Below are 14,205 nucleotides of genomic sequence, written 5' to 3' on the forward strand. Positions count from 1 at the left end.
GGCCGCGGGGCGTCGCAGCGCCGCCGGGGCCCGACGTGGCGCCTCGCTGCGCCGCCGAGGCCGCGAGGGTCACCGAGGCGTCGCCGCCGTGTTCCCTGCAGTGCTGGCGGCGGTGCCCGCCCGGGAGGAGCGGCCGGACGGCACGCCGGGCTGTCCGGCTTCCCTGAGCGCCTGCGGGGGACGGCCCGCCGTCGGAGAGGCCTCGGGAGGTAAGGCCCTTCCCGGCTGCTCGCTCCGGCGGGTGGCGCGAACGGCGTGCTTCCCACGATGATACGAAAAAGCAGCATAAATTCAGCTTATAAATCTGTCATCCTTCCCCTCTTATAGTTTAATTTGCGAAAGCAAGACCACGGGGTTAGCGTGAATTATTTGTACGAAGATTAGCCTGGAATTAGYACATGAGCCACTACTTAGGTACAGTTATATTCTTAAAGAAAACATAATTTCTGGACGTGTTTTAAAAGTTTCACGAGCAGAACTTTGGTAAGGAAGTGGAAGCGCTCAGGCTATCGATAGATCCAGAGGCAGCGTTACCCGCTCGTGAGACTGACTCACGTGGTTTGGAAGCAGTGCTGGTCGCTGCATTGCTCGTATATTTTAGTTGCCTCTGAATTGGAACAACCTATTTAACTCAGTAATATTCTGGCACCCACAGTGATAGCTCATTAGGCTTGATACTACATTTTACTCCTCTAACTTTTACTTCCATTTGTACTTGACATTCAACAGTTTTATCCTATTATATTTATGGTTAGTTAATAGCATTCCCTAAGTCCTTTGATAACCAAACTAAACATAGTAAGCTAAACATAGATTTTAAATTTTATAAGAATGTCCTTAGTATCTGAATTGTCAGTATTTTTATAATGAAATCCAAATAATTAAGTATWTCAAGTGAAACACTGAGAAATGACCCAGTGTGTTAAGTACAGTCAGTTGATGTTTTCATTTTTTTTCATTTTTCTTGGTTTGTTTAGGTGAAGTTTGTGTCAAGCAGTTTTTGAGAAGAGCGGCAACAGTAAGTTCTAGTTAATAGTATTTAATTAAAGGTATTTGGTTAAAAATACGTTACTTGTAATTCATATGTCATAAATTATACTGCATTTATATCTTTGGAATTATTTAGGGACAGTTACAAAGAATACATACCTGCTCTTAAAACCTAAAGATRTTTTGACACCTAATTCCTTATTGTGTAATTTTAACTGATTTTATTATTGTACATCCTTACTCCAGTACATCATTGTTTTCAGTCGAATTGCTTATTGAATGAAAAATAGTCATTGAGTAGGGATAATCAAAATATAATTTTCTTATTAATATATGAATGACATGGGGAAACAGAAGATTGAGGTTTAACTCTTGACTCTGTGGAAGCTTATGGTGGTTTTTCTCGGAGCAAACAAGCTGTCAGTTTCAGTGGATGTTTGCTCATTTAAAGCAGGGATGGGTACCTCTTAGGCATATCCCTGATCCTGTCCATCTCAGTAAGCCACATGTATTACAAATAAGAAATGATATTAATATCCAGAGAAGAGTTAGAAAAACTGATTTGAAGTTTGAGAATTCCGTATTTAGAGTGAAATCTCTTTTAGGAACAATTAGCTGTGACATGAATTTGTAGGAAATGCTGTGTTTAGCTTCAGTTTAAGTCCCCAATGAATTAAAATTTGAAATGAACAGACAAGGCACCTAATGACCCTGAACTTTAAAAATAAGTAAAAAACAGCTGAACATGGTTAAAGAACTTCAGTGTTTAATCTAACATTTGGGGTGTTTGTTAGGGCCGTTACAAGAACACTACAGGCATACAGACTGTACAGGCATACAAAACACAGGCTGCGTTTTGGATTGTGTAGCATTTTCATATATATAGATTTGCATTTTCTCAGACTGCTCAAAGAATGAACAAGGCAGAAGTAAAATGTTCTGACAACTCACAACTGATCTCAGTCAYTGGGGAGATAACTGTTAACAGTCTTGGCGATAGCTTGATGTATCTGTTAGAAAAATTGTCTCTGAAGCTCAGCAGAAGGAGTAAGTGATAATGAAAAGGACCATAAGATACATAAATTCAATTAAGCTGGTTCTGGTTGTGTGCAACCTGTTTCTCACTAAACTGGAGAAAAATGGGTGTCCTCCTTAGGTTGCCTGTTGATAGCCTGGGAAGTTCTGCAACTTTATGGGCTAGCCATAATCAGCACCTCAGGATGTTCCTAACACACTACATTGTATTCTAAACATTCATCATGTTCTTCATCTATAGTCATATTTTCTCATGCATTGAAGGAACATTGCAACTAATCTCTAGAGATACATTAAGAATTTGCATCCAAGTGATTCTAGGCTAGGAGACTTCTCATTGAAGGGAATCTAATACTTCCATTTCCTTCTAAGAGAGTATCCCAGGAGGTCCATATGATTTGGTATTTGTTACATTGCACTATCATARTAAATACTGGAAATAACTTTTTCGTGGCTGATTTTTTTTTCCCTCAAGATAGGACTTCTAAGACAAATCTATATATACATATCACTTACAGTCAACTCTTCTTTTCTGTGTCACTAGGTTTGAGATGACAGACTGCAACTGCATAGTGTGGGGATTTTTTTGGCTCATTGTGCTGGTGTTTCTTGGCTGGCCCATAAGCATAGCCTTGTGTGCCCTCTATGGATTTCTTTCCCCTCTTGCTACTTTAATAGGACTAGATGAATTCAGTGAAGTGTTGCTGAAGGGAGCAAGTTTGGGGAGGCAGTGTGCTCAGAATGTGCACAATGGCAAGCCCCTGTGTTAATGATGAAGACAGCCCTGCGTCTGACAAGTACTCTGCTGTATACTGCCAGTTTGCATAGTTCACTCTGTTAATCTTAAATGTTCCCAGTTCTAAACTAACTATTCTTAACTCAAACTATGYTTCTCTTCTAAAATATAAAATAAAAGTTTCAGCTATTGTTTTGAAAATAAGTAATGATACCAAATATTTGGAGAAGCTAAGTACATATCTCTCAGGATTTGAGCTCAGTGTCAAAACCTAATTAAATAGTTGAAAATACTGCAGCAGCAGCAGAATTTCCCTTATAAGTCTGATCAAGTCACTTGAGAAGAGTAAATCCTGAACTGGAACGTTATTTTGCTGAATATTTATATCAGCGCTGCATTCAGTAATAAGAGAAATTCTGATCCAGTGGCCTACAGTATGTATTTCTTCATGTTTACATTTCAGTGCCTGTTTAGTTTATTTTGTTTTTAATAGACATTAGAGTTCTTTTGCATTACCATTTTATTTTGTGTATATTTTCTGTAAAGGCATTTTTTTCAGTGGAACAACTTTACTTATGTGAGTTCATTGCACTACTTTCAACTGTATTAAATAAATAAACCACTTCTGTGAGCACCTCATTGAAATTTCTTCTACTTTGTCCTTTGTTTGATGTACATTTTATTTTATGATGCACTGAACACTAAGYATTGTCTAACCATTTATTTGTAATMYTTTGKTTTTCTAAGAAACCCAAACCCTTTGGATTTCTGGTCAGTCTCTAGAAAAAAATATTTTTATTTTGCTTTTATGCCCTGTGTTTTTTCATGCGTCATCATCTCATATTTTTGTTACAGTGAACAATTGCATGAAAAATGAGACTGGGTTTCTAGAAGTTATTTATTCTTGCTTCAAAAGGCATTGCTTAGCTTATAGTGACGAGCTGACAAGGTGAGAGTAACTGTACATTTTCCTGTGTTTCCAGAAAGTGTAGAAATGATCAAGCCTAGTTTAAAGGGACTTAAATGATCCAGAGGAGATCATGGTTAGATGGCCAGTGGTCCAATGCCACATTGATTTACCAAGAAAAGAAATAAGTTGTCCTTTTGAAAATCAAAAGCTTCGAAGAGGTCTACAGTGGCTTTCTAGAATATGCCCTAAGATACACACAAACTCACAGAAGGCAGAGAAGTCTACAGGGAGCTGTGCATGTGACCGTAGAAGTTTGAGTCAGAGGACGGCTCCTCCAAGGTACCTGCTCCAGGCCCCTGTAAATTCAATCCTGGATTGGATAGGCATGTCTGTTTGGTTATTGCTTATTTATAAATGAACACACTATTGTGAACACACAATATCTATTATTGTTATTTATTTGTAGAATAGTGATGCCTTAAAATTTGTCTTAATGTTAAAGTGTTACCTGAGAGATCCATTACAAGAACTGCTTTTCCTTTGTTAATCATCACTTTGTCCAGTTTGTCACTAAAAGAATATATTTAATCTGGAAAATAGAAGAAAGTTTCCCCCAGTTCAGCAGTGAGAGACTGGAACAGAATTGACATAGTGGGGCCAGGTGCCTAACTGTTATTGACCAAGGCTTTTATTAGTTCATGAAGAGGGTAAATAATATAATATGGACATCTGTGATGGACTTACGTAGTAGCTAGAGATTGGACTTGATAGCCTAAGCCTTGAAGACCTCCCCGATCTTGCCCAAACTGTAACCATTTGGTCAGATATTTTTCACAGATTCACAGAATCAGTAAGGTTGGAAGGGACCTCTGGAGATCATCTAGTCCAACCTCCCAAAGATTTCCTGGTGGTGTTTCCACTGGGGCCGGAACCCATGTAAAGTGTCTACCTCAGGTTGGATATTTTGAAAAAAAATCAGCCAAAATTACTCAGCTGTTTTGGGAAGCAAAGTTTCATTTTTGAAGTTGTATTTTGCTTTTATTTTTAAAGTGAAAGAATGCATATATTCAGTAAAAATAAGAAAGTACAGCCATTTTGTTGAGAAGGCCTAATCACCCCATTATTCACATGGTTGAAATTTGGCAGAGGGAAGTGTAGRTGTGATGGATGCTTTCTGCTATTTTTGTGAAAATCTGCTGAAATTTGACTTCTTTAAAGCTCTTAAAACCCACAAATATGTGTTGAGCAGCTGGAGTCTCTGAAGAGTGTGTCTTTGCCTGTATGCAGCTGTGCACCACTCTTGCGTGCGCTATGCCTGTACCATTCCCATAGAACGGGTCAGCATGTAGCATTTGACAGTTCATGCACAAGGGGAACTAAGTGGTTTTCCTGGCAACTGTGGGCTGAGATGGGGTCAAAACAACGAGATTGTTTTCCCTTTGCTTGCAGTATTCTTTCCAAACTGAATGAAGATAATTCATCGCTTAATTGTAGACTGGAAATAAACTGAACCTGGAATTGGAAAGCAAATTGTTTGGGTCCAGAGATGAGCCAAGCAGGGTCAGTTGCCATTTTGAGCGGAGCCATGGATGTCTGGAAGAGGATTAAAACGGGGATACTAGAGAAGCATGGACAAAAATATGTGGAGAAGCTGGATATGAAGGTGGTAGGTAAGAATGAGGGATGTGGGATGGATCAGGTTGTGGTGGTGGGGTGGAGGAGAGAAATGGTTGGAAGAAATGGAGAAAAAACAACATACACCCAGGAGGGAATATTCATTTCTAATGCGTGTTTAGAAACCTGTGACTCCTGTGACACAGGCCATGGTGAATGTAAAGATTCCAGCATTGCAGGAGCAAGAGTGCTGTATGATGTCGCTTCTGATTTTTAGCTGTCTTTTTTAAAAGCCCTGAAACCTTTGTGCAAATTCAGTTCAGTGAAAGAATGTTATGCTTGTGAAGTCAAACACCCAAAGTCAAGAATCAGCTCTTACAGCTACTGATGAAATAAATGACTGCAGGTGTTTTCTAGAGCAGGGGTCTTGGCCTCATTCTGGGTACTACAGAGACGTGCTCTGGGCATGGCTTGGGATATGTTGAGAAGATCACTCTTGTTGACACAAGGTAGCAGCACAGCTGTGGCAGAGCTGGAGGCCACCACTGCTGCAGCATCGCCGGGGCAGGGACTGACAGCCCGAGGCTACGCTGAAATGGGGTCCTGGGCCATGGGTAGAGGTGGGGAGGATAGAGGGGTAGGTGGAGCTGTTCAGGGCCGCAAGACCTATCARTTCCCTCAGAGCCCTGATAACTAGTGGATAAAGCAGAAGCCAGGAGAAAGTACAGTATTTTTTTTTTATGGATAAGACAGTTGACATTTGCTCTGAAGAAAACCAAAACCTGGTATCTTTGCCACAGGTAATGCTGAAGTTTTTTGTGGGGCCACTTAATGTGTATGTGCTTTGTTCCTTGAGGTGCTTGCATAAATGCTGAGCAGTAATAGCTGTAAGAGATGTCCTTAGAACTGTGCTTTGAACATACAAACTGGTACATAATACTAAGAACCGGGAAATATTTCAGTTTTGTCTCCTAGAGTCAACTGATRCTTTAGATTTTAATATCATTAGATCAATTCCAGAGCTTCTCAAATATGGCTCTTAATATATTAATTAAATTTCATATAGCCTTTGTGAAACTCTGTAGTAAGGAATGGTATGGCGAAGTCCCTGAGGAATGAGTTAATCTGTCTTCAGGCCTGTTTACGTAAGAGTTATTTGATAAAGTACTGAAAAAAGAGGAACAGATACAGAAACAGACCGAGAATGCCTGTCATTTCCCTCTTTTGAGTAAGTACCCAATCATTAGGCTATGGTGAGAGATTCAGCCTTGTGCACTCCTGGCCTTAATTAGTTTCTACATACTGGCGAATGCTCACAGGTTAGAACTGTCTTGTAACTTGGTGCTGGGAGGTGGGATACGTGTTTGTATCCATGCAAGCAGAGAAGAGGCTGACAGTAAGCCAGCGTAATAAAAAAGACATTTTAAATAAAGTTGGCCACTACTGACTCCTTCTAATTGAATGGAACAAGAAAACATATAAGCCTTCAGAAAGTGGTTTGAGGGCATGAATCTAGAGTAGTAAGGAAAAGCAGCTAAGCCTTGGAGAGGAACAGTATTTCAGAAAGACCCTTGTCCTCAGTTGTGGCTAATTCAAGCATCACCTCATGCTGCGTCAGATGGTGTTACGTAGGAGACATCGAATGTTTTGGAGAATAGAATTGGAGAAAACACAACGCTGATTGTCTTCTGTTGATCCTGCTCGCTGAAATACTTAACTTCCTCTATGTATTGTCACTGGACTCAAGAGTTGTAGATTCTGCTATGGCAAGGAGCAGAGCAAACAGCTAAAATTTGGGCAGTGGATTCAGTATTCATCTAAAATGAATGTTACTATAAAAGGTGGAAACATTACATTCAAATCAACCAGAGTATGTATTCTGAATATGGAAAAGGAAAGAGAAATAAATGCATCCAGAGTCAAATCCTAAAACTAGTATGTGTTCCATGTGACATACTGCCTGTAGGGAGCCTTCAAAGTGCTGGAACAAAAGTATATTTTTTGTTTGACCTATTCAGCACAAACAGAATTAYTTGGATATTTTCTTTCCCTCCCTCTTGTATAACTCCACAATGGCCAAACAGAATTGAAACAAACTTCTGAAAAAAAATCACATTTTTGTTGAAAGTTACTTGTAAAATATCTGTGGTAACTCTTTGTCTGCAAATAAGTAAGTCTTTYGAAAAGAATGTTATAATTAGAATGCTTTCCCAGTCATAATAGAATAAATGTTACTGTGTGACTTCCAACAGCAATTGTACTAACTGGTAAAATGGAGCTGGAAATGTGCAAACATTTAAATTCTAGCAAGTAATTATCTCCATTTGATCATAGGAGGGATTGATACAGAATGATGTCAGGCACTTTTGGAGGATTAGCAGTGCTGCTGCCATTACTTCATCCATTTTGTTTTGTCCTTGAATGACAGAAAAAGAAAAAAGCCTGCAAGATCTCCCACAATGAATGCAGAGGTCATTACTATACAAGCTGTGTTTTTATAAAACTTAYAGATTTATTGTCTTTCCTGTAAGAGTAAGGATGTATGATAAATATATAAGAACTGATGGAATCTGATGTATAAATAGTCTATATATGATCATTTAAATGAACACGCCTTACAATAAAAGACCATTTGCAGTTGTGAATACTCACGGAAACAACCACCTCATGTTGAGCTTTACTGAAATTTTACTCACAGACAAATCTAACTAACATTTAACTTTTTCTTACATTTCTTTCCCTAATTCTAATTTCTATGGTACTACAYAAAGTGAGGATCTTCTCTTCCTTTAGTTTTCCTTGCAGCGTTCACCTACTGCACATAACTTTTTCCCGGGTTAAGTCAGTAATTCGCTTGTGACATCATATTAGTTGCTTTGGCAGCAGCGACATTTTGGTAYCCAGCTGTATGTCCACACCAGTTCCAGGTGCAAGAGGCAAAACGAGAATTTTTGCGAAGCTGTTTCGATTTTTCGACCCACTTGCGTTTCTGTGCTCAAAGTCCAAGACCACCTTTTTTTTTTCATTTAAACACTGCAGAGCTCTTCTTCCTAAAGGTAAGGCTTTCGGTGCTTCATTTCCTTGTTAATAACTGAACTCAGAACCTCACAYCCCTGCAGTTTTAGCTGAAGCAGCAGAACTCTGCATGGCTTTCAAGCAGATCAGCTGGAGAATCTGGTCCTACATTGTACAGAACCATTTCTTCGTTGCAACAGTTATTTCATGTCGCAGTCTTATATGCTTGTGAATGTTGTGCAGTGTAATGTAATGATTTCCAACATGATTGTTACAGTCCTGTGCAGAGTTACATGCCCAAAAATGCCGGTAGGAATGGGGTGATAAGTGGAAAATTGGAGGACTACTGGGCTGATGCTTAGAGCACCGGAATGAGACTCCTAAGATTTATTTTTCTCTTTTAGGTTGACCAACAGTTTCCTGTTGATTGTTAAGACACTTAATCTATACCTTGCTGCCTTATGTATAAAACCTCACAGGAATTCAAAATCCACTAATAAGTATGAAATTTTAATGATACTTTAAGTGGATACTTTCCAAAGTGGAAGGACTTTGTAGATAGAAAGCTACTAACTTTAGGATAGAAGCAGGTCATTAGCTAGCGCAAGGCTATTAATTACAGTGTATATCCTAACTTTTGCCCTTAATGTCTCAAGCTCCAAGGGTTTGCTTAGTTAGCTGCCTCCTGCCCAACTAATCTAATTTTCAGAATACTCTTAGACATGACTGTGTCAGGATTCATCCTGTTATTTCTTTAATGTTGAATTTATTTTATGCTTGCATTAAATTTCACCTGTTCCCTGGTGTTACAGAATTATTAGCATCTGATCAACAAAATAATATTTCAATTACTTAATCTAATATGAATAGCCTTAGAGAATTAACTGCCAGGTCCCTGCTGAGATTTGAACTCCCATAGTATCCTTTGAAGTTTACAACCTAAATTAATAAGTGTATAGGGTATACAATGATTTATAATTAAAGGCCAGAGTAAATCCACTAKTTATAGTTTTAACAAATAAATATTTCTTTACTCTTGTGTAGTTAGGCCTTTTATTTAACTAGAAATAGCTGTTGTGTCCTCCTTAATCTTCTGAAAAGAAAGTAGTATCCACAGACAGCTCTGGGCTTATTCCAAAGCCCATTAAAAACAATAAGAGTTTATTATGGATCTATATCAACCCCTTAACCTTTTTTCTTGGGATCTTCTCTCAAGAATTTATTAATTTTCCTGAAACTTCTGTTGTTAATTCCCATTTTTTCTTACATTTGGGTACTTAAAACTCTCTACAGTATTCTAGGTATAACGGTTTAATTTTTACAGCAGTCACTTAGATATTTTTTACTGGATTTGTCATAGGACTTTCAGCTGGAACCAACCTGATCATCAATGATAGAAAAAGGAAAAACTGCRGAAGACTCTTACAAAAGGTATAGTATTTCTGATCAGTTTCCAATGGCCCTGACATAATTTATGTTCCAAAATAGACTCTGTGTTGAAGTCTTTTACCTGTAAAGTGATTTACATTTTGATAGCACCATAGATTCTAATTGCTACTTTCACAAAATACATGCAGAATGCTAAATTTAAGAGGTGCTTAGTTGCCTAATTCTTAGTTGCCTATCACTCAGAAAGGCATCTAGAGAATTGACATAGGYATGTARKTTCTGCCTAAAATACATGAGATAARTTAYACYGTGCCAGAAAAAGGGATAGTTATGACAAGACCTTTACAACTAACTGGAAACACTAAATCCTGGGGTTTATCTGAAACCCTGCTCCTTTTTGATAGATGCCCTGTTCACTTGGGAGCCAGGACCTGGAATTCTGAAAGAAATTTTCTGTATCTATTCTTTCTGAGAACCTGAACAGGACTTCTTGTTTGAGTCTTGCTGGGTTCTTTTTTAAGTGTACCTGTRCATAGAAAAGCATGTGGAGGCAGAAAGGAGGCTGCTTTTTCATCCCTTTTAACAGGTTAGAGATCAGTGCTGTCTACAGCTCTTAGGATGGTACTCTAAGCACCGTAATAGCATTGAAGTTTAACAGATAAATTTCTCCCTCTTTCTGTTACATCTGGTCTTCTGCATATGAAAAAAAAAGGGAGAGAAAAGGAAAGAGATGAAACAAGACTCTGCAATCTAAGAGCTATTATATTTGACTGAAGGTGTCCTCAGTGTCTACTTTTCCTTTTATAACTCAATGACTACGTAAAGCAGGGCTCTCTATTTGCCAGTTAAGTGGCTGAACCTGTAGTCCAAATTGTCAAACTTTATACTCTTCCTGGCCCTTGGATTTTCCCTGCCCGTTCTCCGGAAAAGCTTCACTGGGACTGATTAGGAGGGACTCTATACTGTTTAAAAGGAGCAATTTGATCTCAAAATTCCCCAGGAGTGTTCTCAACACTGTTGGAAATTACCATCTGTTCGTGACGTGTGCCAAGTCTGCCTACTAGATTATGCTTGACAGAGATAGGTATAGGTTTTGATGCTGAGTACAGTCAGAACCAGATTGGTATATATGCTAACTGGTAAATTGGAAGACATTTGGGTGAAAATATAGGCCTCAGTATCTGAGCCTGTATRGTTTTGAAAATATACATTTGAATTTAAGTTTTCTCCCTTTARCTACCTAGTTTTGTGAACAAACCATTTTGTAAAAGAACAGAAATTAGATTACATGTCTTAATTCTGGTTATTTGGAACATCGATTCAGAGATACGTGAAAATATTTTTCTCTAAATCCATACAGTGAAATACACCCCATTACTTGATTAATACATTTTGACATAAAATTAGTAYACTTTAGTTTTGCCTTGTAGCATTTGCATGTTTGCTTTACCAGTTCTGTGATCATCTACAACTGCATTTAAAAAAAAACTTACCTTTCACTCATAAAAAACAGCCCTATGCAATATTAGCTTATCCCTATTCATATCCTCATCAACATGAAATTGATGTAGACACCAATTCCCACAACATTTTTCACAGACTATTCAACTTATCACAACAATAGCTAATTGATTATYCTTATCTGTGTCTATAATGATATCCAGTATGTTTCTTGGATCACCTGAATGCTCTGTGAATAACGGTGAGCGAGCAGCAACGAGTATTATATTAGCTAGAAGAACAGAGTAGTGACTTGATGAGCAAAAGCAACAAGTAATGAGTGGAGCAGCTACAAAAATCAGTAGTGTGACTTCTGGTGTGGCCTCTCTACAGCAGAAAAATAGCATAGACCGAGGAGCCTGAGAGTGCTAGGAACTGAACGCTCATCATAAGGGTAGCAATTTGTTCTCAGATCCTAGGCATCAAATGGGGAGGAAGGTAGAGCATGCCCTTGTCCTTTTCTGGATATGTCTTTTACCATTATCAGCTGAAGCAGGAAAGTTAAATTAACATTAATGTCAGTGTGTGGTTTCATTTCCTTGTAAACATTATACATTATTTTTCCATATTAAAGTCTTGTTTTAAACTGCTTGTTTAACACATTCCTTTAGAGTGAGAAATTTTGTGCATTCAATGTCTAGAAACTGTATATTAGTTTCCCAGGTTTATGAGCAGGGACTGAGTTAATGTTGCATTTTTAGTAAAGAATCTTTGGAACTAGTTAAGGGTTAAATTAACATTTAATTTCTGATAATGAAATTACTGTTACAATGATATGCTTTGTTAAAGATATGCTCAAATGTTGTTAATAAGATCATTCACATATTGTAACTGAATACCTTAAACACCAGATTTAACAATATGACTACAATATAAGCACTGCCATTTAATGAAAGGCCTGACACTCTTGCMTATTTCATGTAACAACTGACAGCAGTTGCACAGAAAATTAATGTATCAAAATAACTATATCATCAATCATTTTATGAAAAGCCTATGTGTATTTAACTGAAAAATCTGTTCTGCAAAATAATTATTCCTTATCGTACRACTGCAACGTATCTATCTGAGCTCAACAAATATCATTCAGAACTCGGGCCCTATATGATTAATTAAAAATATTCCTAAAATTAGGTTTCTGAACTCATTCAAATGGCTGTGCCCACTATTATCTTGTAGCTACAAAGTCTGTTTTGGAATCTTTTATTTAGATTTCTTTTATTCAAATGGGTTATTAAATAAATGAAAACATCAGCAAATTTAAAAAATGAGAGGAACAAAAAAAATTATCATAAATTGAAGGGAATAAACTATCTTATTTTTTATTGTTTCTGCAGGTACTTCCCTTCAGTCTGCATCAGTCTGCTGCGGAGCTTTACCTGGCTGTTGATACTCATCTTCTTTGCTTGGCCCTTGAGCATGGCCTTGGCTGGCCTCTACGGATTTCTCTCCCCTTTTGTTACCTTGGTGGGACTGGATGATGTTAGTGAAGCCCTGTTGCAAGGAGTAAATGTGGGAAGGGAATGCGCTCGGAATATAAGAAATTGTAAGCCTCTGTGTTAAGGAGGGAATCTGACACCACCTTGCAGCCATCTAGTTTCTCGCTGCAGCATGTTTCACATCATTATTCTATATTTTGAAATCTCTAATTTTTGCAGAAACATGAATTAAAGAACCATCATTTCAGCAAAATAAGTATTTGGCATTTTTCCCCCCTGAATTTGATGTTTCTAGTACTGTTTTATAAACACACAACAGAAGGAATGACCTTCCATATCTGATCTAATGACTAGTGATAACAGTGTCTGAAAAAAGAACACAAGCTAATATATACATTAGGTACATGAACAAGACCTGTGTATCTTTAAATAGTGTTTCTCTCTAAGGTCATGCTTCTACAGACAGAAGACTGAAGCATTATAAATGAGTCAGTGTGCCACCTGGAAAACACTTGTGCTTTGTTAATGGGTAAGAGGATGAGGTCAGATATTTCTAATTAGCATCTCCACGGGCAAGCAGCCAGCAACGGGCAGCACTTTAGGCTGCATCCCTTGGGTGCAAGTTGAAGACAATAATGAAGGCTTTTAGGACAGGCTGTTTTTTGTGGTCATTTGAACCTGGATGTATATGATGTTCATGCTGCCAACAGAGTATCACAGCTTTTGATCAAAACACACCACGGAGATTTGAGCCTCAGCTCCTGGATATTCAGAACATTCCTATTTGTCCTCTGTAAATTATTGTCCTAAACTGGTATGATTTATAAGGCCAAAACTACTGCATATGCACATATCCTTTCTGCAGAAAGAGCTTATAGAAATTACTGCTGCTTTTTAAAGACAGCCATTTACAGGAGTATAGAATTATGAACTGTACGGTTACACRGGGCTTCTAAGACACAGTCTTGTCCTGGAGAGGTACAAGGGCCTGTCTGTGCTATAGTTGCAGCTGTATGAAGAATTTCTATGGATGAGCACAGAATTCCTTCTGGGAAAGGTTGCAGAAGTCTCCATATGTATAATCTTTAAATGWCATATAGTTAAATAAAACAATTACATGCTTTTTTCCCACCCTTTGCTCTGCCAGTCAGTCTGAATATAGTTTGAATACTTAGAATGATGTCAATGATTCGCTGCACAGTGTGGTTGATTCAAGTCTTGGCTACCCCATTCTGCAATTAACAGTAAAAAAGACTCCCTTTTACTGTATTTTCTCATGTTCCATATCTTAGGGACGTTTATTTTTCTCATATTAAAGAGCAGTGTGCTATATTTGCATTTTTCTATATATCAAGTATCTATCAAAGACATTTTCCATGGGGAGACAGTTGTTTATCAGGAGAGTCATTTTTCTGAGGGCAACAATGTGGCCTCATAGTTTTAGTAAGTTTTGCAAAGTAGAAAAATATCTTTTGTAGTGACTGTCTTTTGGCTGTATCTTGTGGTTTATTTAGCAGATATTTTATGGGAAAATAATTGCTTTCTGAACCATCAAATTGACTTTTTTTTCTGAACAT

General features: G+C 37.9%; 1 protein-coding gene across 6 annotated transcripts; it reads left to right on the forward strand.

The window, feature by feature from the left end:
• The first annotated feature begins 6 nt into the window (after positions 1 to 6).
• Positions 7 to 13,758, forward strand: LOC146597601 (uncharacterized). Of its 6 annotated transcripts, none has more exons than XR_014895437.1 (6): positions 7 to 209; positions 978 to 1,018; positions 5,121 to 5,341; positions 8,079 to 8,341; positions 9,661 to 9,731; positions 12,527 to 13,758. XR_014895437.1 is itself a non-coding variant. In XM_085301639.1 (6 exons), exons 3-6 carry the CDS (start codon positions 5,218 to 5,220, stop codon positions 12,668 to 12,670), a joined length of 474 nt encoding a protein of 157 aa, XP_085157765.1. In that variant the 5' UTR covers positions 7 to 209; positions 978 to 1,018; positions 5,121 to 5,217; the 3' UTR covers positions 12,671 to 13,758. The 6 variants fall into 6 exon arrangements, 1 of the variants encoding a protein (XP_085157765.1); XR_014895438.1 differs by having other exon boundaries at positions 8,169 to 8,341; XR_014895439.1 differs by having other exon boundaries at positions 5,121 to 5,337; positions 8,169 to 8,341.
• Positions 13,759 to 14,205: the final 447 nt, after the last annotated feature.

The sequence above is a fragment of the Rhea americana genome, unplaced genomic scaffold, assembly GCF_003343005.1.
Source record: "Rhea americana isolate MKP2758 unplaced genomic scaffold, rheAme1 scaffold_18, whole genome shotgun sequence".
NCBI classification, from domain to species: domain Eukaryota; kingdom Metazoa; phylum Chordata; class Aves; order Rheiformes; family Rheidae; genus Rhea; species Rhea americana.